The sequence below is a fragment of the Cervus canadensis genome, chromosome 8, assembly GCF_019320065.1.
Source record: "Cervus canadensis isolate Bull #8, Minnesota chromosome 8, ASM1932006v1, whole genome shotgun sequence".
In the NCBI taxonomy this organism is placed as follows: Eukaryota; Metazoa; Chordata; class Mammalia; order Artiodactyla; family Cervidae; genus Cervus; species Cervus canadensis.
The window spans coordinates 2,061,756-2,082,916 of record NC_057393.1 but is presented as its reverse complement, the minus strand read 5'-3'; the positions used below and the strand labels follow the sequence as shown (position 1 = coordinate 2,082,916).

Sequence of the window (21,161 nt, the reverse complement as noted above, 5' to 3'; positions counted from 1 at the left end):
CTCCACCGCTAATTACCAAGGTCGTCTTCTGGTGTGGCGCGCTGGCTATGATTTCCTGTTGGTGATAAAAATGGCTAATCATGGCATAAAACTCCCCTCCTCACTGAAGTAATAAAAGTGAATTAGACGCATAGAGCGCAGAGATAAAGAAAGTTGTTAAAGCAGAAGAAAGACGATCTGTTTAATAAAGATGCAATTCTGGCATGGATGTTCATCTCAAAGAGAGAAATCCTTCATCGGGAAGCAAGAGACTAATTTGCACTATCGTTCGTGATTCACTGACACCATCTAGCCCCAGCACTAATGAGGGAGAGGATGGTGGGGACCACAGGTGAGGGTGCCCAGGGATGTTGCTGATGGGGAACAGGCAGGACAACCACAGGAACGGGGACCTAGCAGGCCGAGGTAGAGATAAGGCTGATAACAGCATAGGAAGAGAGAATGTTCACACAGCACTGGGGCAGACCAGAGGCCACCAGGGTGTCTGACGGATCAGACCAGAGGCCACCAGTGTATTTAATAGATCAGAGCATGTTATGTGCCATTTATGACTTTCAAAGGCAGCAGTAAAAGTTGATTTCTTGGTTATTCATGGGAAAGGAAATGCACTCAACATATTCTCAGTCAATCTATAAAATGCTGCTTTATAGGGAAGGACCTGAGATTCTGTGTTCAGAAAACACAAGCATGCACTGGTTTTCCTGTAACAGTGAAACCAAATGCAGATCACAGCTTCGCCCAAGGGGTGTCCAACTGCACAGCCTGGCCGCCTGTGTGCACACGCCTTCTGAGACAGGGGGACAGCACACGTGAGAATCCAGGGTCACCACCCAAGCCCCTCTGAGCAGAGCCTGCCAGTGGGCTCTGGACTGGATACAGATGGGAAGGCCAGGCTGCTCCTGCTTGGCTCCCAGACGCCCCTCCCTTCTGCTGGGTTCTGCAGCGGTCCCCCTGGCAGTGGCCCGGTACCACAGAGGGGACTGCAAAGCATCACTGCTGAGAGTCAGGTGGGAAATGGGGGGAAGGGTGTGTGGGCCCCCAGGGCCCCCGGGTGGGAGTTGTGCATCTCACAGCCACCAACCTTGTCCTCTCCATCCCCCGCTGGGCTCTTCCTCTCTGCGTGTAGCACCAGGGCTGGGGGGCAGGGCGCCCGGCTGCGCTCTCTGCTTTTGTCTGTGGAACCAAAACAACCATCGTTAACATCCACCTGACACATCAGTTTGTAAAACCGAAGACGGACAAAGAGCAGCCTCGGGAATTCTAAGTGCCGGCGCGTACAGTGCGTCCCGCGGCAGCCCGTGCCAGCCTCGCTGTCTGACCACATGGTGCTGACCGAGCCTCCGCCAGGGCTTCGTGTCCAGCCTGGCGACCCCAGCAGCACTGGCCATGCAGTGACTGACCACGCTGGGCCAGGCCGTGTTGGCCACGAGGGACGGGACTCGGGCCGCTCCGACAAGGACCAGGGGCCAGCGTGGGCGGCAGAGCCAGCAGGCACTATCAGCGGCTATGATGGGCCACCCTGGTCCCCGATCCCGAGCAGGAGTGGGGCCCACGCGGGTCACACCCTCACTGCCATCGTCCGTCGCTCACTGACCAGGCTCTGGTTCCACGGGCAGCCTTCTCAGTGCTTCCACTGTGCAGACAGTGACTGCCTGACGGAACGTGGCAAAAGCCTGAGGCTGGATATGAAAACAGGTCGGCTTCATCGTATTCTAACATGCCGTGTAGCCTCAGACGTCTGTAGGCAGTGACGGGCGGCAAGGTTAATCACACAGTTAGGGCCAAGGATGAGGGGAAACTCCAAGCCACCCAACCACAAACCAGCCTCACAAACAGATACATCCACCGAGAAGACCTGGGAAGGGTCGGGAAAGGGTTGCTTGACCTGGAGTTCCATCTGTGCAACATGTCTGGGGAGGTCCGGGGTGGTTCCTGCCCAGTAAGACGGAGGAAGGAAGGACATAACGGATCAGTGTGTGTGTGTGCATGTGTGCATGTATGTGTACATATGTGTGCGTGTGTGTGCATGTGTGTGTTTATATGTGTATGTGCGTGCGTGAGCATGCTTGGGCTTGGCTCCCGCATGGAGCCCAGCAGTGGTGACCACAGTGGGCATTGATGCCCGCCCCCTAGTGGCTGCAGAGCTGGGTCCAGGCTCTGGGGCAGCCTCTCCAGAGCCCTGGGAGTGGAAGCATCTCCCTGCAGACACTCCACTAACAGCTGATCTCAGAGGTGCCTTGGGGCCCTCAGGTCAACTCTGGACCAGGACCAAATATCCAGTCCACACAGAGGAGCTTCGTCTGGACAAGGCAAAAGCAGGCGGGAGCCAGCCTCGAGGCCTGGCCTCCGTCTGTCACAGGCAGGGCCGGATGGACAGAGGCGGCCCTGGGCACAGCCAGGCCCCTTGTCAGCGATGTCGCTCTGAAGGGTGCCTGGGCCTGCAGGCTCTGCCCCAGGGCCAGCTGGCTGGTCCTGGCTGCTTGAGAGCCCTGAGCTCAGGCTGGGGGCAAACAGACCAAGCGTGGCCCCTGGACCTCGTGGGCCTCCTGCTGCCCTCGCGTCTCCACACCGAGTGTGTCTGGAGTCTAGACCACACACTCCATTCGCACAAGGGTGGCCAATGCCGACCACTCGCCTCCCAGGCCACAGGGACCACCACCCAGAGGCCTGCCTTGGGCCTGGAGACACCACCTACGGGGCCATTTCATCCCCAGACTCGGGGAAGGAGCTCCCAGCTCTTCGCTGAACCATAAACCCAATCTGAGTCAACAGACCACATTTAACACCACGCTCCGCCCTAGAGGGCTGTGGGGCTTTACTTTATCACCCGTCACAGTGATGAGCAGAGCTCCCGGGCAGCTTCCAGAACCTGTGAGAATGAGCCCCTCTGCCAAAGGCGTCTTCTGGTCGAGATGCGAAGGGCTGTGTGGGCCAGGAGGCTGGCTCCAGATGGGACGGTCCTGACCCACCCACTTCCTGTGTCTGCGAAACAGATCACGCCGCCCGCAAAAGACAGAGGAGCCGATAGAGGGGGTGATATAACAAGATGGTCACTAACTGGGTGACACCGAAGCTCTGCTTGGAAAATCAGAGGAAGAGAAGAGAGTGGCCCAGAGAACAGACCTCCCAAAAGGGAGGGTTTCTTTGTAAAGTCCCACGGCTGTGTCCCCCATGTGTTATGCTGTGTGTGGGACCACGTGCCCGAGTTAACGTAGGCCTCATCAATGCCCACGGCATGGCCACCCGGCCCACACTGCCTCCCATGCCTGCTTGCTCATCTTCTTCTCTTGGGGACCCTTCAGGGATGCAGACCCCAGACCGCTACCCCCCGGCAGCTCCCAGCAACAAGGTGTTCCTCTGCGGGTGGAAAGAGACATAAAGTTCCACTGGGTCAACAGTAGATTCTCAGTGCCCTGGCCCCATGCCTCCTGCAGATGCTGACAGATAATGCAGTTGAGAGTCAGGGAACCCCGGCAGCTTCAGCTCAGGCCCTGATCCCGCTGGCCACCAGCTCTGTGTGGGACGGGGGTGGGTTTGCAGGAGGTATCCGGGGGGCAGCCCTGGAACCCAGCAGTTCTCACTGCTGCAGATAAGGAACAGAGTGGGGAGTTGGAGCCCAGGGTGGGTGGACGGGGGTTGCAATGACGTCTGGATGCGGGTGACCTTGGAAAGGTATCTACACCAGGCAGAAACATGCAAGGGCCTGTGCCAGGGGGACCACCAAGGAGACGGCCGTGGAAAGCAGCATCTGGAGAGCCCATCAGAGCAGCTCTCCTGAGAAAAGGAGGCGGGAACACGGCGCCCTGCCTTGCCCTGGAGATCTTGGCTGGAGAACCTCCCCAGAGCCTCCCGAAGGACCTGGGACCCTCGACTCCTGCTCTGTGAAGGAGGTCAGAGAACAGGAAGAAGCTGAATGCTCCCCAAGCCCCCCACCCCAAGCAAGGCCCCAGGAAGGAAGAGGAGAGCTTGAACTTGCAAGGAGGTGGAATGGTCTGGTTATCAGCCTGGGCTCCGACTTCTAATTGCTGGACCGGGGCCTGAGGCATGTGCAGAAATGAGCAGATGGCTGTTCACCCCTAAGCATGTGGTCTGGGTTCCTTCCCAGACGGCAGGGGGGAGGGGGGCTGGGGGGACTCCAGACAGAAAACAAAGCGATCAGGTATCCCTGAAATATGAGGAGCAGCTTCTCATCTCGGGCCAATAATACACGCTGTAAAAAAACGTGCAAGGAAGCTGATAGCAGCGTCTGCGCTCGTCATGTTGTTCTCAACGACAGCAGTCTTGCTTACGTGTGTTCCCTCATTACCTGAGAAAACATTCTTTTTTCATTTATTGAAAACACTTGATGCTTTTGAACTGTGGTGTTGGAGAAGACTCTTTAGAGTCCCTTGGACTGCAAGGAGATCCAACCAGTCCATCCTAAAGGAGATCAGTCCTGGGTGTTCATTGGAAGGACTGATGCTAAGGCTGAAACTCCAGTACTTTGGCCACCTGATGCGAAGAGCTGACTCATTGGAAAAGACCCTGATGCTTGGAGGGATTGGGGGCAGGAGGAGAAGGGGACGACAGAGGATGAGATGGCTGGATGGCATCACTGACTCGATGGACGTGCGTTTGAGTAAACTCCGAGAGTTGGTGATGGACAGGGAGGCCTGGCGTGCTGCGATTCATGGGGTCGCAAAGGGTCAGACATGACTGAGCGACTGAACTGAGAACACTTGATTCCTATAAAGAAACTGGTTCCTCAAGTCCAGCGTTTGGGCTGCATGCCCTGTTGGTCACAGGACAGCTTCTTCGAGAAGATGGTCCTGATCATCACTCCAAAGACCCCTCACTGCATGGCTGGGCCGGGGCCCAGAGCCCCCTGTAAAGCCTGCGTCTCCCCGTTCATCCTGGAAGGGCTGGTGCAACGGCTCCGCGAGGGCCACCCCCGCTCCCTCTGACCTGCTTCACCGCCCCGTGCTTTGACTTCGGCACAAACCCCATGGGGTCGCCATCAAACACCCCATAGGGTGTCAAAAAGAACTAGTTTATGGAGGGAAATCAGCAAGTCATAAGACCCTGACCAGCTTAGGGGCGCCCACGATACATTTCCACGCTGTGAGGGAGGCAGGGTGGTCCTATCTTCGGGGCAGTTGGTCTACTGATCCAGACCAGCTCTGGGGTTGGAAGAGCTCTCAGACGGCCTGCAGTTCGCTTTTCCTCCCGGCAGGGCTGGGCAACAAGAAGGCCTGGGCAGGTTGCAAGGAAGCCGGGAAGGAGAAAGGGCACCTGTATGAGAACCAGCATGACACACCCAGTCAGTCCTTGTCCAGAGCCCAGCACAGCCCTGGCTGCAGGCGGGGACAAGTGGGAGGAGAAGGTGAGAAGTGAGACTCCCCTCAGCGCGCTGCAGGGGGACCTCCCTGGCGGTCCAGTGGCTGAGACTCTGTTTTCCAACGCAGGGGACTCCAGTGTGATCCCTGCCTGGGGACCTAAGGTCTTACATGCCACATGGCTAGGCCCAAAGATCAGAAAAAAAGACCTTTTTAAAAAAGGATGAAATATAAAGAAAAAAAATGCTGTGGGAGTTGATGAGGGTGATGGCAGGGGATACACAATAGCCCTGGGAAGGTGGACAGTGGCGGTAGCTTGTCCGCTCCTTCTCGTGGGCAAGACAGCTCAGCAATCGGTCAACCTCGCCTCCCTGAAGGAAGAGCCAGGCGGGCTCCCGGTGCCCTCACCTGAGCTCGGGGGTCACCAGCACGTCCCCTGTTGCTCAGCAGTCCCCTCGAAGCCACCTGTTCCCTTAGAGGACCAGAGACGTAAGGACTCAGAGGTGTCCGCCATAACCTAGTATCAGGTCTCAGGCCAAAAACGGCGGATAGATATCAGCAACGGACAGCGACTATAACTGGAACTTCAGCCAAGGCTGCTTCTACTGGATAAAGCACGAGGATTCTTTTAAACATTTAAAGACTGCTTTCTTAATTACTAAAATGAAGAAACACTGCAGACAAGTCAAAACTGTCTAACTTATCAAAAATACATGAAACTATGTCAGCGTCTTCTAATTTGAAAGGTGATTCTGAACCTGAATCTCATTTTAATCCAAATACACTTTGTCCTCTCTTGGTCTCAATTTCCTCAAATGTGTGTGTGTGTGAGTCACTCAGTTATCTCCGACTCTTTGCGACCCCATGGACTGTAGCCCACCAGGCTCCTCTGTCCATGGGATTCTCCAGGCAAAAATACTGGAGTGGGTTGCCATTTCCTCCTCTGGGGAGTCTTCCTGACCCAGGGATGGAACCCCCGTCTCCTGCATTGCTGGCAGATTCTGGGATTCTGAAAGTCAACAGGACATCTGGAGCTGTCTGTGGAATACCACAAGAAACAGAAGATGCCAACTGGGAACTCGGTTTCCTGTTGGGGAGAAGGGAAGTGGATTAACCCCAAGGAGGAGAACGAAGGAGACAATTGACCTTCTTTGTCCTGAAAACCAAGAGTGACTTCTGACAGTTGTTCCCTGGGAACCAGCCTCCTCTGACCCATGTGCAATCAGTGGGGAATCTCCCTTAGGCAGAGGGGCCCCCTGATCTACAGATGGTCTGCACTGCAGTACCCGGGCAGTGACTTCCTGGGGGTGCCAGTGAAGTTGCAGGGGGCACCAGGATGGCTTGAGTTCCCTGGTTGTTGCAGACTTGGGCCTCGGTGGGCAGGTTGACAGAGCCTGTCCCCACCGCTAAACCCCACGTGCATGCGGGCCTCTGCCTGCAGAGGTTGGAAGCGACAGACTGGTCCCTGCAGCGGGGGCTGTGCTCGGAGACAGAGGTGACCACCACCCCTGGAGAAGCCTCTGTAGGATGTGAGGTACCAGACGGCAGTCCTGGTGTCACAGCTTTTGTTTGCCACAATCTAGAGAACCCACTTCTCTACACGAGTGTTCTCACATCCGAGAATCAACAGTGCATCACCCGCTCAGGGAAATGTCTTAAGGAGAATAATGAATGGTGTTCTAATCTTGAATCCTGTCTCCCTGTAACCATCGTCTTAAAATAATTTCTGTGATGCTTGAGCAAAGTGGAAACAATCAGCTCATTTTATACCAAAGTAACTCAGACAAGGGAAGCCGTTTTCCAGGTTGCAAAATAAACCACTGGGGAGGGCCAAAATTATTTGCCAATTTTAGAGGCATTGCACTCCTTTGAAAAATGTGATAGTAAAATAAAGGAAGAGATGTGACTCATGTGGAAGAAGCTAAAAGGGACGCACTCAGGTCTGCTGTGCGTGGTTCTCAGAGAGGCTGGCGGGGGCACTGACTCTCAGATCTCCTCCTCCCTAAAAACCACGGCCCCAGGGAACCTGGCCAGAGTCCAGCTTTACTGCCGCCCAGGTGGCACCTTAGCAAGAGCTGCAGGCCCTGGGGAACCCACAGAGGCAGGAGAGACACGCAGAGACTGAGAGCTGGCCGGCAGGAGCACCGTGGGGGCGCGCAGGGTGCTGGGCTGGCCCCTGCGAGGGGGGGGGCTGCAGGCGGGCAGAGGGAGCACCTCCTCCAGCCCCCTTGTCTCTCCAAGCGGCCCCCTTGGGAGCCCCAAGGCTTTCCTGGCTCGGACCCTGGAAGGAGGAGGCGGAGGCTGAACTCCTGGGACCCCGTCTTCCAGGGCAGACTTCTGGGCTGCCTGTCAGCATGGCCGGGAGCAGACCTGGTCAAGGCCAGAGTCCCGGGGAGCCCATCCTCCTGTTCCTTTCCTCAGGCCCACATATTGGGGTCACCACAGAGAGGCTGACACAGCCGGAGACCTGAGGCTGCGAGTCAGATCCCAGGGGCCCTGGGAGCGTAGCTGCTGGGCATGTGGACGCTGCTGGGGACGCCCATCGCCAACATGGTCAGCAGACAGGAGGGCATCTCACCACCTCCCTGAGGACACAGCCACTGCGCAAACCGCCAGCCACGTACCTGGGACACAGGTCCTGGCAGGGGCTACGGTTTGTCAGTTTTGTCCGACGGCCCGGAGAAAACTGGGGGTAAAGGGCAGACACGGGCCAGCAGAGGCGCCCCTGAGTGATGCTCTCAAGACCACTCAGGGACCAGCAGGGCAGCCTGAGGCCAGGACCCCAGGCGCTGGAGACAGCCGAGGCCCCCAAGGTCAGTGGATGCAGCCTGCGGCTGTGGGAAGCCGCTTCATGCTCACAGACACTCCGCCCCGCAGCAAAGGCTGGCCAAGGCCCCCCACCTCTGCTGTAACTGAAGATCATTTTCAGGTAAGTGGCAAATCATTTCTGAGTCCTCCTGCATTTTTCATAGGCGGTGATTTCTCAGAGTTGACAAGCTGCAGAGAGAATTCATTTTCTAACCCGTTAGTGACACCCTGGGTTTCCCTTTGCAGGAACAAAGGGTTTTAAAACACTCTCAGGAGAACTTGGCTTCCTCCACAGAAAGGGTCACAACACTGCCACGTGGCCCCACCCCTGGAACCCGACTGCTTCCTCTCCCGCAAAGAGACCACACGGAGCCTGTCTCCACCCCCTGGGCCCCAGCCCGGACCCCAGCCCAGAGCTTCTGGATCCTGCCGCTGGCCTGGCTGATTTAACAGGGGTCTGATCTCACCACTGGACAGAAGGATGTGGACAGGACGGGTCATCCTCACCGGATTCCTAGAGCCTGAGGCATCCCGGAGCTCTCGTGGAGGCAGCCCGCTTTATACCATGGGCAGCCAGGTTACATGATGGCATCACCAACTCGATGGATGTGAGTAAGCAAGCTTCGGGAGTTGGTGATGGACAGGGAGGCCTGGGGTGCTGCAGTCCATGGGGTCACAAGGAGTTGGACACGGCCGAGCAAGTGAACTGACCGACTGACTGAGCCATGTCAGAACGGGGATGAGGGAAACTGCCCGCGGCTCAGTGAGCTGTTGGATGCTGATGGTCAGAGCACTCCTGCCCCATTTAAGGGCGCAGCACCTACCTCACCTGGACGTGGGTTTCCGGCGCAGGGGGAGCGTCAGGGCTGGGATGGAGACTGGCTCCACGCTGTGCCAGCCCAGAGAGCTGCTCCCAAGGTCCCTGGGCAGCGCAGACCCCAGGGAGCAGGCCCAGAGGAAGCTGGCACCTGGGACAGTGTGGTCCAGGGATGCTTTAGAGGGCCAGCCACCCAGTCCACCCCGCTGAGATCAGTAAACGTGTGTTCAGTGGATGAATGGATGAAGGAGCTGCAGGGACTCCAAGGACAGGTGCAGTTTCAAACACATGCTCAAAGTTCTGATCACCATTCCTAAGTGGGGATATCAGAGGCAAAAGGGACGCATGAAATGAGACGATTTCTGTAAGAGATGAAAAATCTTCTGTGCACTTCATCAGACATGTGGTGAGCCAGCTAGGACCTCCCCGCAGACGCGGCCAGGAGAGGAGGAGACGGCTGGGTCTAGATGGAGGAGGGGCGGGAGGGGGCGTGGCAGGGGGGAGAAGAGAGAGACGCCCCTGCAGGCTGCAAACCGTCCCTCAGGGTCTCTCTGGCCCCGGTAGAGCGTGTGGCAAGAGGGCAGCATTCAACCTTTTCCGAAAAGCGTAAATCCATTTCCCTGTTCCAGCCTGAGTTGCTTCAGCAACGCCCACCTTTCCAGGCAGCAGGGGAATTACAGATGCTGAAAGACGGAGGAAAGCACCCGCCCACCCCTGCACCTCGCCCGGCAGTGAGTGCGCCCCCCCGCGCGGGGGTCCCGGGCATCACAGGGGGGCTGTCCCTGCGGGCACCCCAGGATGGAGCCGGTACAGGGCTCAGGCGCCATCCACCCGAGAGGCCGCAGGCGCACGCGCGCACACAAGACGACGGCTTGGATGATCTTTCAGCCGTCACAGAAGTTAAACTCATTACACAGAAACCCTCTTAGTTAGCTTACTGTCTGGTCTACACATGCCAGGAAGGAATGGGGAAAAAAAAAACAAACACACATGTGCAGAAAGTGGCATGACTTTTTCTAAAGCTGACATCAAAAATAAGTTATCTGTGCTATAAAAACTGTTCATCCTATGCATCGCTTTCAGAAACCGCCACAATATTGTCAAGCAATTAGCCTCCAATTAAAATAAATTAATTAATTAAAAAGAAAAACGTGGCTGCATCTTTGAAAACCATCCTAAGGTGTATCATTTCCGCTCTTCTGACTCCAAGGACACTGCACCATCTCCTGCTTGGGCGCTGGCAGCTGTAGCCACGTCAGGGTCAGGGGTGTGCCGTGCCCTGCATCCAAGCCTCCCGAGGCCGCCGCTAGCAGCCACTCCGGGGCTGGCACCGAGCAGTGGGCTTGGGCCCGGGGTCAGCGGGTGGGCAGGTGAAAGGCGGGAGGGAGGGGTCCCAGGACAGCACTCCCCACGACGCCCCTGTACGGCCCCTCCCGAACACCTCCCGTCTCCGCTGAGGTCTGACCCTTCCTGAGGCACACTGCAGTCCTTCGCGTTTCTACCGAGGCCTGCATGCCCGGCCCGTAGCCATGTGGCCTCTGAGCCCCTCTGCTGCAGTTTACAGTCTGTTTCCACTTATCTCTGCCTCCAACAACACGACCTGGCATGCTGCCGTTTTTTATCTAAGCAGCCCCTACCTCCCTGGGCAGTTATTAAATCTCTTTCCACTCTTTCGTCCTGAGGCTTTTTCTAGCTGCCTCGTGTGTTCCATGAGCTTTGACAACCGGGGCTCCCACGGGGGCCTGAGGTCACAGGGGAAGGGGTCCAACTTAGTGGAGTCAAAATGGCCGAACGGGAAGCCCCCCAGCCACCCCGGCAGGTGTAGACCTCGGTCATCTCTGGGCCCCTGAGAACGCTGCCTCCTGCCTCTGCACACTGAGCCTCCCTGTTTTAATGGGAGGATGAATTTCAGACAAGACAATGGCCCAGGTGATGCTCCCAGGAGCTTAGGGAGAGTCTCCCATGCAGGTGCAGGAAATGAAAAGGCCCCGTGGCTGAGGCCCTCAACGTGGTCTCAGACAAGGATGACGAGGTCCGAGGGTGACTGGCTCTCGTTCTGTCAGCTGAACATCGACAGACAGTTTGAGGAGTGTCTCAGGACTCCCGAGGGCTCCTCTAAAGGGCCCCTCAGGGCTGAGTGTGATTCCAGGCGGGGCTCCCCCACCCTGGGGGACAGGACCCCTTGCCGTTGGGGGACTGGCCTTGATTGAGAACCTGGGGGTGGACACCCCCCAGACCTGCGGTCTCTGCCACCGGGGGCTCCCGGGAAGGACACAGCTCGGGCAGCCTCCCTGCCCCCTGGGGACCAGCATCCGCCTCGTGCAAACGCTGTGGACTGTCTGGTTTCCGCACTCGCTCACTCTTTCTTCTGTCAAGTTAAAGAGCAGAATCAAGAGATGGGACTCCAATGCCCATTCAGACTCTGCTGTCCAGAGTGACCGGGGAGGCCCTCATTCTGCCCTGCCCCACGGCCACCGTCCCCCAGGTGCCCCCCCGCCCCGCCTGGTGACACCCTCCAACCTCACAGCAGCCAGGAGTCAGAGCGAGCCCAGCCCCGGGATCCTGGGAGGTTCGAGTAAAGCCCCCCCACCCGCCCCCAACAGGACCGCCATGGAGGGCTGGGAGGCGGGGCCTCCCTGCAATGTCTTCCAATCCGGGGTCATTCAACAAGGAGCACAGATTTTGGCTTGATTGGGGTTTGGGGTTAATGGAAAGGTTGCTGATCGCTAACACACAGCCGCTGAGTAGAACCTCACTAGCACCTCCCGGCAATGGGAACAGTTCTCACGTGGCGGTGGGGTCGTCACGCTATTGATCAGGGAGGATCCTTCCATGGAGGGCACCTGGAAACCCCGATTCCCCAGCAGACGGTTCTGTTCCGACCGCAGAGAGGCGACGGACGACGGTTCAGCAGTCCCCACATTCTCGCTTCTGCACCCGGTGACCGCAGAGCTCCCCAGGGCTCACAACTGTTTCTTCATTTTTTGGCCCAAAGCACGTGGCAAGCAAGGCCCTGCTGCAAGGTAGCAGGAGGCAGGAGGGGGTCAGAGGGGAAAGAACGGCAGGCGAAGCCAGGCGAGCGGTGGGCGGCCGGGCTGCCTGGGTGAGGACAGGACAGGACAGGCCCCCCCGGGGCTGGCAGATGACTCCACAGGCGAGAACGGGTCCAGAGGTGGATGCAGGGGGGCAAGGGGCGGGATCAGCTGATGGAGATGATGGAGAGCAGGTCCCTGAGCTGAGACAGCCGCATCCAGGACCCGACACGGGCCCAGGTGACCAGAGGCAGGGCCCGAGGCGGGGTGAGGCCACTCAGGCCAGCGTGAGACCAGCTGCCCCTGGGTGGTCAAGACAGGGAGCAGTTAGTGCTGAACATGTGAGGACAGCGACACATGGAACTGTCAGGTAGATAATGTTATATGCACTGCATTATATATGGTATATTATAGAGTGCTTTATACATGTAGCAAAATGGTTACATTTTATTTTCACAGTGAAGTTTTTTCCAAGGCGACTAGCTCCTGCTACTATTATTTCATAGAAAAAGAACTCAAGAGAGACCCATAGTTTTCTTAAGAGCACTTTGACAGTGGTAAAATTAAAAGTTAAGAGTCTTAGAGTTCAAATACTGTATTTAACACCTTGGTTATCTTGACATGAGTATTCATGGCTTCATATTTTAAACCATTCTCAAAGTACCTTTTATATAACCTTTAGTTATACGTGGAAGAGAAACGCATGATTAAATATATTCATATTCTAAATGACATCATTCACTTGTATCAAATAGGAACATTTATATAAAAATGCAATATTAAAGCAATTGTAATATAAAAGGGAGATTTGAGAGAGCCCCATTTCTGGAATAGGATTTATGATGCTACTGTTGGCGACGTCTGTCCCGTAAGAGAGGGTGTGTGTCTGGACCTCCGGGCTGACACAGCTGTCGTGGGGATGCTCACTGTGGGGAATTGTGGGGCTCAGGAGAGGAGGGGCATGGCCTCCCCCAGCACACGGCCACCGTGGACCTGAACCAGCCTTCTCTTCCCGGGAATCTCCCTGGTCTGTGTGGTCAGGACATGCACTCTGGGTTTCCGGCCAGGGCCGGGCCCTCCCCTGAAAATGAGGCCCCGACCTGGGAGGAGGCAGCTGTATGGGGGCTCAGGCAGGGAGCACCTCCCCTTTCTCCTGTTCTGGGGAGCTCAGGAGTCAGAGGGGAGGGGCATCAGCCACCACGTCCTGGGGGTGCCAGGCCGGTGCTGGGCTCAGCAGAGGGGCAGGGACAGGCATCAGACCGGCCTGGGAATAGAAACCCAGCTGAGCCAAGCACCAGGCCTGAAATATGGGGACAATCTCTCACCTCCTTCGAGTCTCAACTTTTTCAGCAGAACAGGAAAACTAGTATCTTAGTCAGCTCAGGCTGCCATAATAAAACGCACAGACGCCGCTCTGGAGGCGGGAAGCCCAGGGTCCGGTGGCACTGTGGGTTTTAATGAGCGGTCTCCTTCCAGCCCGTAGATGCTGCCTTCTCAAGCGTCCTTCTATGGCAGAGAGACTGCTCTGTGCCTCTCTCAGGGCACTAACCTCACCATCAGGGCCTCACCCACGTGACCTCATCTAAATCCAATGACCTCCCAAAGGCTCCACCTCCAGGTCTGACCACACTGAGGGTTAGGGCTTCAGCATATGAATTTGGGAAGCTGGGGGTAGGAATATCCAGTCCATAGCTGCACCCCATGCAAACTTCTGGCTGTGGGCAGAGATACTGAATATGCTGAGCAGAGCGTCTGCAAAGCAGGTGCTCATGCATCAGGATCCGAGTGATTATGGGGGCAAAATCCTCCTAAACCAGCCTCCTCTACTGCACAGGGTCTGCCTGCCACTGAGCAAGCAGAGAGGACCCCAGCCCAGACGGAGACCGGGAAGGACCCCACGAGTCAAGAGCAGGGGTCTCCCGGCGTCCCTGCTTCCCACATGTGCAAACTCAGCCCCAGGTCCAAGTGTCTTACATGCGAAATGCCTGTTCTTCTTGCTGAATCTTTGAAAAATTGTAGAAATTATTCTATCATGAACCTTGTAAGGGAAACACTTGCCAGCCCTTTGCAAATGCAACAGGAAAGACCGTTCATTCCTCCCCAAGCGTCATAGCTCACATTAAGATGTGAGCTGCGAATCAGGACGCAGATGCCAAAACTGTTCTGATGCAGCAGTGAATCTAAGTGCATCTATGGGTGTGTGTGTGTGTGTGTGTGTGTGTGGTGTGTGTGTGTGTGCACATTTCTAGGCTTTAAACCAAGTCATGCTGCTGAACATTCTAGACCCTTTTATAGGTCCCTGAGTCTCCAGGGCGAGTGGACACAGGAAAAAAGGCCTGAGGAACTGCCAAACACCTCTTTAAAAAGTTCACCTTTCACTGTCCTTGCACGGAAGCAAGGGAAGCACCCACGAGGGTCTGTCAACGTAAGGACAGTGAGGAGCTCAGAGCCTTGCTGAGTGGCTTCTGTCCCCTGCATCGAGCTGGAGGCCTGGCACCAGGAGCGCCTCATTAAGTGTATCACTTAAAAGGAATTGACATCTATTTTTAAAAATTCTCTTAGACATAAATCATGATGTGTGATAAATCCATCCTAACCTAACCCACTGGCTTGAGCTAAACAAACAGATATTTACAAGATGCATGCCCAACACACAGAAGTGCCCTTACGTTTCTGATCGCTCTGCAGGACTAAAGCCAAAGCGGGTTTTGAGAGATCTGTGCAGACTGCACAGTCTGACTGCGGTCGCCTCGGATTTACACGCCCGCCGCGCCAGCATGTGTGGGCCGGCTAGTCTCCGAGGAGCTTCCTGGTGAGGCGGCCTGACTTCTGCAGATGAATCGACATGAGCATGCAGTCCTCACCAAGCTGATTTATTTTCACATTTAGAGGTAATAAAATTAATAGTGTGGTGCTATGTCAGTGGATGAAATTAACTCGGACTTTTTTTTTTTTTTTGGAACCAACTCCTTTCAGTTATTTCCTTTATTTTCAAAAGGGAAGTTATTCCAGTCATTTGATACAAATGGGTTTAATTAGTTTAAGGCAAACATAACCTTTAACAAAAATACAGGCTGGGGACCGCTGGTCTGTGTGCTACTGGAGAAAAAAACAGCGCCGCACTCACGGGTTGATTTGTCAGGGAAGCTGTACAATCCGATTTGGTTCAGCATCAGAGCAAACCACCCACCACCTAAAGAGAAATTCCTCTGCCGAGGCCATCAAAAAGCCGGCCCATCCCTGCACACAAACATATTTTTATGACAAGGGCAGGTGCATGGAAAGACGGTGAGGAGGAGGTCCATCACAACCGTGCCCTGCCTATTCTGCTGGGTACCACCGGAGACAGGGCTGACTCTGGCTGGGGGCAGGGTAGACGTTTTCCAAGGGCCTTGCATTTTTAATGACTCTCTCTCAGAAAGGTATTAAAAATTTAAAAAAAAAAAGCAGTCAATCCTACACTTGCCATGAAGCATCTGCTAGGAAGAGACCCTTGGTTTCAGAAACACTCAGAGGATTCTTATCTTAGGTTTACCGTTCCCCAGATCTGAGGGGCTGGTTACCACCTGAGGGGTAACCTGATCAGTGAGAATCAGAATTACTGGTCCAGAAGCCAGCATTTCTGCTGTAAATCTGAGCTTGGACACCCACGCCCTCGTCACCCTCTCCTCCGCCGAACAGAATCCAGTCCATTCCTCCCTGGTCACGTCTTGTTCTCCAGGATTCCTCCTGCCGGAATGAACACAGGATGCAGTCCCACATCTCTGTGGTGTCCGCGAGGACTCCCCAGTCCTCCGGCGCGGGGGCTCGGGGCACGTCCTCCCCAGTGCAGTCGGTGACTCTCCGCGTCCACATCTCTTCGGTGTCTGTGACGACTCCCCAGTCCTCCAGCGCGGGGGCTCGGGGCGCATCTCCCAAGTGCTGTCCGTGACTCTCCGCATCCACATCTCTGCGCTGTCTGCGAGGACTCCCCAGCACTCCGGCATGGGGGCTCGGGGCACGTCCTCCCCAGTGCTGTCCGTGACTCTCCGCGTCGAGCGGGGCATCCCTGCTCTGCCCTGTGCTCTGTCCCTTCCCAGTCTCTTTACTAAAATCATTGGCTAACGCCTCTCCCCTTCTTGGCAGGTGAACCCCGTGAGGTAAGAGCCACATACCCACATGTAGGCTGGTGTTCAGCGGGCATCACCTGACTCCTTTGGTCCCAGTCACCTCCCCACTTGGACTGCCCCTTCTGTCTGCTCCTGGCTGGGCTATGGGCTTCTGCAGCTCACCATGTCCCCTGTGCTTGAGCCTCTGCAGTGAGGGCTTCTGTTTGCTGGAACCCGTGTCCCTCTCTGCCTGAAAAAGTTCTCCCCTCCTCCACAGAGGTGAGCATGACTGCTCCCTTCTGCCAAGCCTGCACGCAGAGGGCCACCCAGAGAAAAGACCTCACGTCCTCCTGGTTTTAAAATACGGGATGCAGATTTCTATCCCTGCACGCCACTTTTAAATGACTCATTTCATAGCTGTGAGCTCCCTGAAAACAGAAGCCACGCCTTTTAATCTTTAAACCTACTTTCAACCAACTGTGTGATTGGCACAAAAAATAGACACTTAATAAATGTTGAACGGCTGACTAAATGTCCACACAGATGAATGAACAACTATCCGTGGGAGGAGGTAAGTGGGTTTGTCAATCTGTCCCCTTCCATGGGCAGAGCAACAAATCAGCAGATAAATAAGGAAGTTGACATTATATTTGGCAAGAGCTGAGGCAACTGCCATGGGGGTTTCCACCCTAGAGCAAAGTCCTCCACAGAGGTCATTCAAGGAGCCCCCGGCAACAGGGGAGCTCCCGGGGCAGCTACACTCAACCTCAAGTGAAAGCAGGGTCTGTGCCGGAAAACAAACCTTCAGAGCCAGGACTCACTGTTCCACTGGCCGATTCTACAGTGTGAGCGCGTAGCCCAGGATCGCAGACACCTGAGCCAGTCTGCAGCGCGGACAAACAAGGTCGACTGTGGACACAAGACAAAGAGCGACAGTGGATCTCATGGAGAGGGGAGGGAAAAGGCAAGACATCCCGTCTAGGGTCTGTTCATGTGGTGTCCTTAAAGGGACTGAAGGAGGTACTTCATTCATGATGCAAGAATGGTACGCTATCAAAAATTAACAGAAAACATAAATAAGCTCTAGGGACCTATAGATATCATATAATCTATATATGTATATATTATCCTATCTAAAAGACACATGCTCCTTGGAAGAAAAGCTATGACAAACCTAGACAGCATGTTAAAAGCAGAGGCATCCTTTGCCAACAGAGGTCTGTCTAATTAAAGCTATGGTTTTTCTAGTAGTCATGTACGGCTGTGAGAGTTGGACCATAGAGAAGGCTGAGTGCCAAGGGACTGATGCTTTCGAGCTGTGGTGTTGGGGAAGACTCTTTAGAGTCCCTTGAACTGCAAGGAGATCCAACCGTGTGTGCTTCAGTCGTATTTGACTCTGTGACCCCATGCATTGTAGCCTGCCAGGCTCCTCTGTCCATGGGATTCTCCAGGCAAGAATACTGGAGTGGGTTGCCATGCCCTCCTCCAGGGGATCTTCCCGACCCAGGGATTGAACCCAGGTTGGATTCTTCCACCAGGAAGCCTTGGAGATCAAACCAGTCAACTTTAAAGGAAATCAATTCTGAATCTTCATTGGAAGGATTGATGATGAAGCTGACGCTCCAATACTTGGCTACCTGATGTGAAGAGCCAACTCTGAAAAAGACCTTGATGCTGGGAAAGATTGAGGGCAGTAGGCAAAGGGGTCAACGGAGGATGAGATGGCTGAATGACATCACTGACTCAATGGAGATGAGTTTGAGCAAACTCCAGGAGACAGTGAGGGACAGGGAAGCCTGGTGTGCTACAGTCCATGGAGTCACAAAGAGTTGGACATGATTTAGTGAGTGAACAACAATATCTATATGTACTTACGTTTACCAAATATATTTATATTAATCTACGACATATATTATGACTTCCCTGGTGGCTCAGATGGTAAAGAGTCTGCCTACAATGCGGGAGACCTGGGTTCAAACCCTGGGATGGGAAGATCTGGAGAAGGAAATAGCAACCCACTCCAGTACTCTTGCCTGGAAAATCCCATGGATGGAGGAGCCTGGTTGGCTACAGTTCATGAGGTCACAAAGAGTCGGACACGACTAAGTGACTTCACATGGCATATATACAAATATATGTATATGTTAATATTCCAGTCTCACTGAGATAAAGATAATGCTCTGTTTACCCCAAAAACAGTTGCCAGCCTAATGCAAGAAAATATTTATGCAAAAGCTTTGAAGAGTAAGAATCTGGGGACTAGAGAGGTATCTGGGGGAGCCATCACTGGATCTCTGATCCCTAATCCAGACCGCCAGCCGTAGGTCAGTGGTCCTTCACCCCACGCAGGTCCCTTCCCTCCCAGCACCCTCCTCATCCCCTCTAGCACACGGCTCTGGCCCTTGTGACCAGAGGCAAGTCCACTAGACTTGGCCAAGGGTGATGGAAAAGCGCAGCTGAAGGCTGGATGAGGGACAGAGTCTTGAGATACCCAAGTTGGTGGCCTTGGTGACGCAGAGCACCTGGGTCGAGTCTACCATCACCGCTGCCCCAGCTGCAGGCAGGAGGGTCTGCTGAGGGAAGGTGTGACTCACACAGAGCAGAGGTGTTTGCGAGGGCTGTGTGACGTCAGAGCCAGGGTCCACGCCACCCCACAGCTGTCCCGGACCCTGCTATCATCCGGGGTGTGATGACGGATCCGGGAGTCCCAGCACAGAGCATCCCACCCAGCGCTCCGCTCTGCTGATGGTTGCAGGACTGACCCGCCCCCCACATCCCTCCCATCCCTTCCTGTGCTCCTAAGGAGGCTGGGTCCCCAGGGAGGGGCTGGTCCGCCCTGCACTGCCTCCTTAGGTTGAAATGGAAAACCAGAGGCTGAGGTGTGTGTTCCCGTAGCCAGGGTCTCCACGGCCTCCCTGCGGTCTTTAAGTTCCCGACTTTCCGCTGCCCTGTCACTATCTCTCTCACAAAACTCCCCTAAATGCTAGTGTTTGAGCCACACGGGCCTCTGCAGCCCACTGTCCCATGCTCTGGAGGACTCGGGGTGTGTAGTGCAGGTCAAAACAAGGGACAGACCACACCGTCTGTCGCAAAGGGCATGCCCTACCTACACCGCCCACACGGTCCACACGGCCCCAGCCAGCCTCCTGCCTGATGGACGGCAGGGCGTCGACTCGGGGGTGCGTTAAACACCGTCCCTGTATCCCAGATGCTTCTCCCCTCCTAATGACAGCCTCTGCCCTGCCCTCCAGACTGGCAGCCCGTGCCAGTCCCCAGCACGCCCCGCCCTGGGAGCCCCTCCACCGCCCGCCTCAGCGCAGTGAGAGCCAGGAGCACGCGGCTTTTGACAAGAAGATGGAGGGCCTGGCTGTCCTGGCGGTTAACTGGGGGTGTTATTTATGTGTTTGGGATGCTTGTGACGCTCCCTGGCTGTTTCTGATGCAATTAGTTCCATTGATGGCCAGGTTTATGAGCTGAGCGAGAACCAGAGCACCACGCCTGATACAACAGAACGCAGTGAAAATGAGTAGGCTCTCCTGGTTTCCATGCAGAGCACCCAGAAAATGGGCTTCAAAGTTTTTACAGGGAGACAAAAGCTCCCTCTTGCCTGCACAATTACCCTATCCACTTTGGAAATACATAGGCCACAGATGGGGAGAATCGAACCTCTGAAATAAGAGGCAAATGTATATGAAAACAATTTTACTGGTAGGCAGCCCCAACATCTAATTAGTATTGCAAAAACAGAGCTGAGTTTTTACATTTCAATTACTCCTATATTCAGTAATGGATGCATAATTAGCATGAATTCAGGACAATTACTATAGAAAACTTCAAAGGATGTCTCACACGAATGTTTCAATAGTTTGACTTTGGATTTTTGTGCATGTCCAAATGGGACCCTAGCATACCTTTTTAAATCAATGTAAATTGTCACAGAGGTAATACGATATCTGGGACCCAGGTGAGTGAAGATTACATGGACCTTTTCAGCTGCACACGATGTCCCCTGTGTGGCTGTTCCACCTCGTCTGTGGCTACAACAGGTCTTGCTGTCACACGCAGTCCTGCAACCACCTGGCTGGCTCGTGGGGGGTTTACTGAGGGTCAGTCCCCATGCGAGAGCCACTGGGTCAGAGGCCACGTGGTTTTGTGACTTTGATATTGTTGCCAAATAGACCACCTCATCTCGCATTGTAGTGCATGGCTGAGTGTCCCACCCGGAGGGAGTCCTGGCCTCACGATGGGGCCTGCGAGACCCATGCCAATCTGAGAAGTGAAAACGCAGGTCTTCATAGAGACTCACCTAATTTTCACTCCTCTGTTCCACAAATATTGTTTGAGAACTTCCTGTGTCCCTGGCACCATCCCGGCCCAGAGGAGCACAGGATAGAATGAAACGTGAAGTCCCCTGCCCCGTGGAGCTTATCTCCTGAAGACTAGGGACAGGGGGTCGTGAGGGTCATGTCTGAACATCAGCGCAGGTTGACGCGGTTGCTGAGCTGAGCTTCCTCTGGGTAAGCTATGTATCCACGGGGGCTGCTCTCTCCCCTTTGGGGTTGTGGCTCAGTCATCTTATAGAGTAAGGGCCCTTCTGTCTAAGATGTGTGTGTGTGTCTAGGATAAGGATGGTGAAATACCGTTTTCCTTCTGACTTTCCTTGTAACTGTGGTCTCTGTGACAAACCCAGGCAGCATATCTAAAAGCAGAGACGTCAGTTTGCAGACAAAGGTCCACAGAGTCAAAGCTGTGGTTTTTCCAGTAGTCATGTATGGATGTGAGAGTTGGGCCATAAAGAAGTCTATGAATGCCAAAGAATTGATGCTTTTGAACTGTGGCGCTGGAGAAGACTCTTGAGAGTCCCTTGGACTGCACGGAGATCATTACAGTTAATTCTAAAGAAAACTGACTCTAAATATTCATTGGAAAGACTGATGCTGAAGCTGAAGCTCCAATAATTTGGCCACCTGAGGCAAAGAGCTGACTCACTGGAAAAGAAAAGATCCTGATGCTGGGAAAGATTGAGGACAGGAGGAGAAGGGTGCTATAGAGGATAAGATGGTTGGATGGCATCATTGACTCCATGGACATGAATCTGAGC

At 54.6% G+C, this 21,161-nt stretch overlaps 1 protein-coding gene across 1 annotated transcript in view; it reads right to left on the bottom strand.

Annotated features, from left to right (window-relative positions):
• TCERG1L (transcription elongation regulator 1 like) overlaps positions 1-21,161 on the bottom strand; it is a 194,427-nt gene that overhangs the window by 65,091 nt on the left and 108,175 nt on the right. Inside the window, exon 5 of the mRNA XM_043476085.1 lies at positions 1,082-1,173. Within this exon, the coding sequence (XP_043332020.1) occupies positions 1,082-1,173 (92 nt within the window). The remainder of the gene's footprint in view (positions 1-1,081; positions 1,174-21,161) is intronic.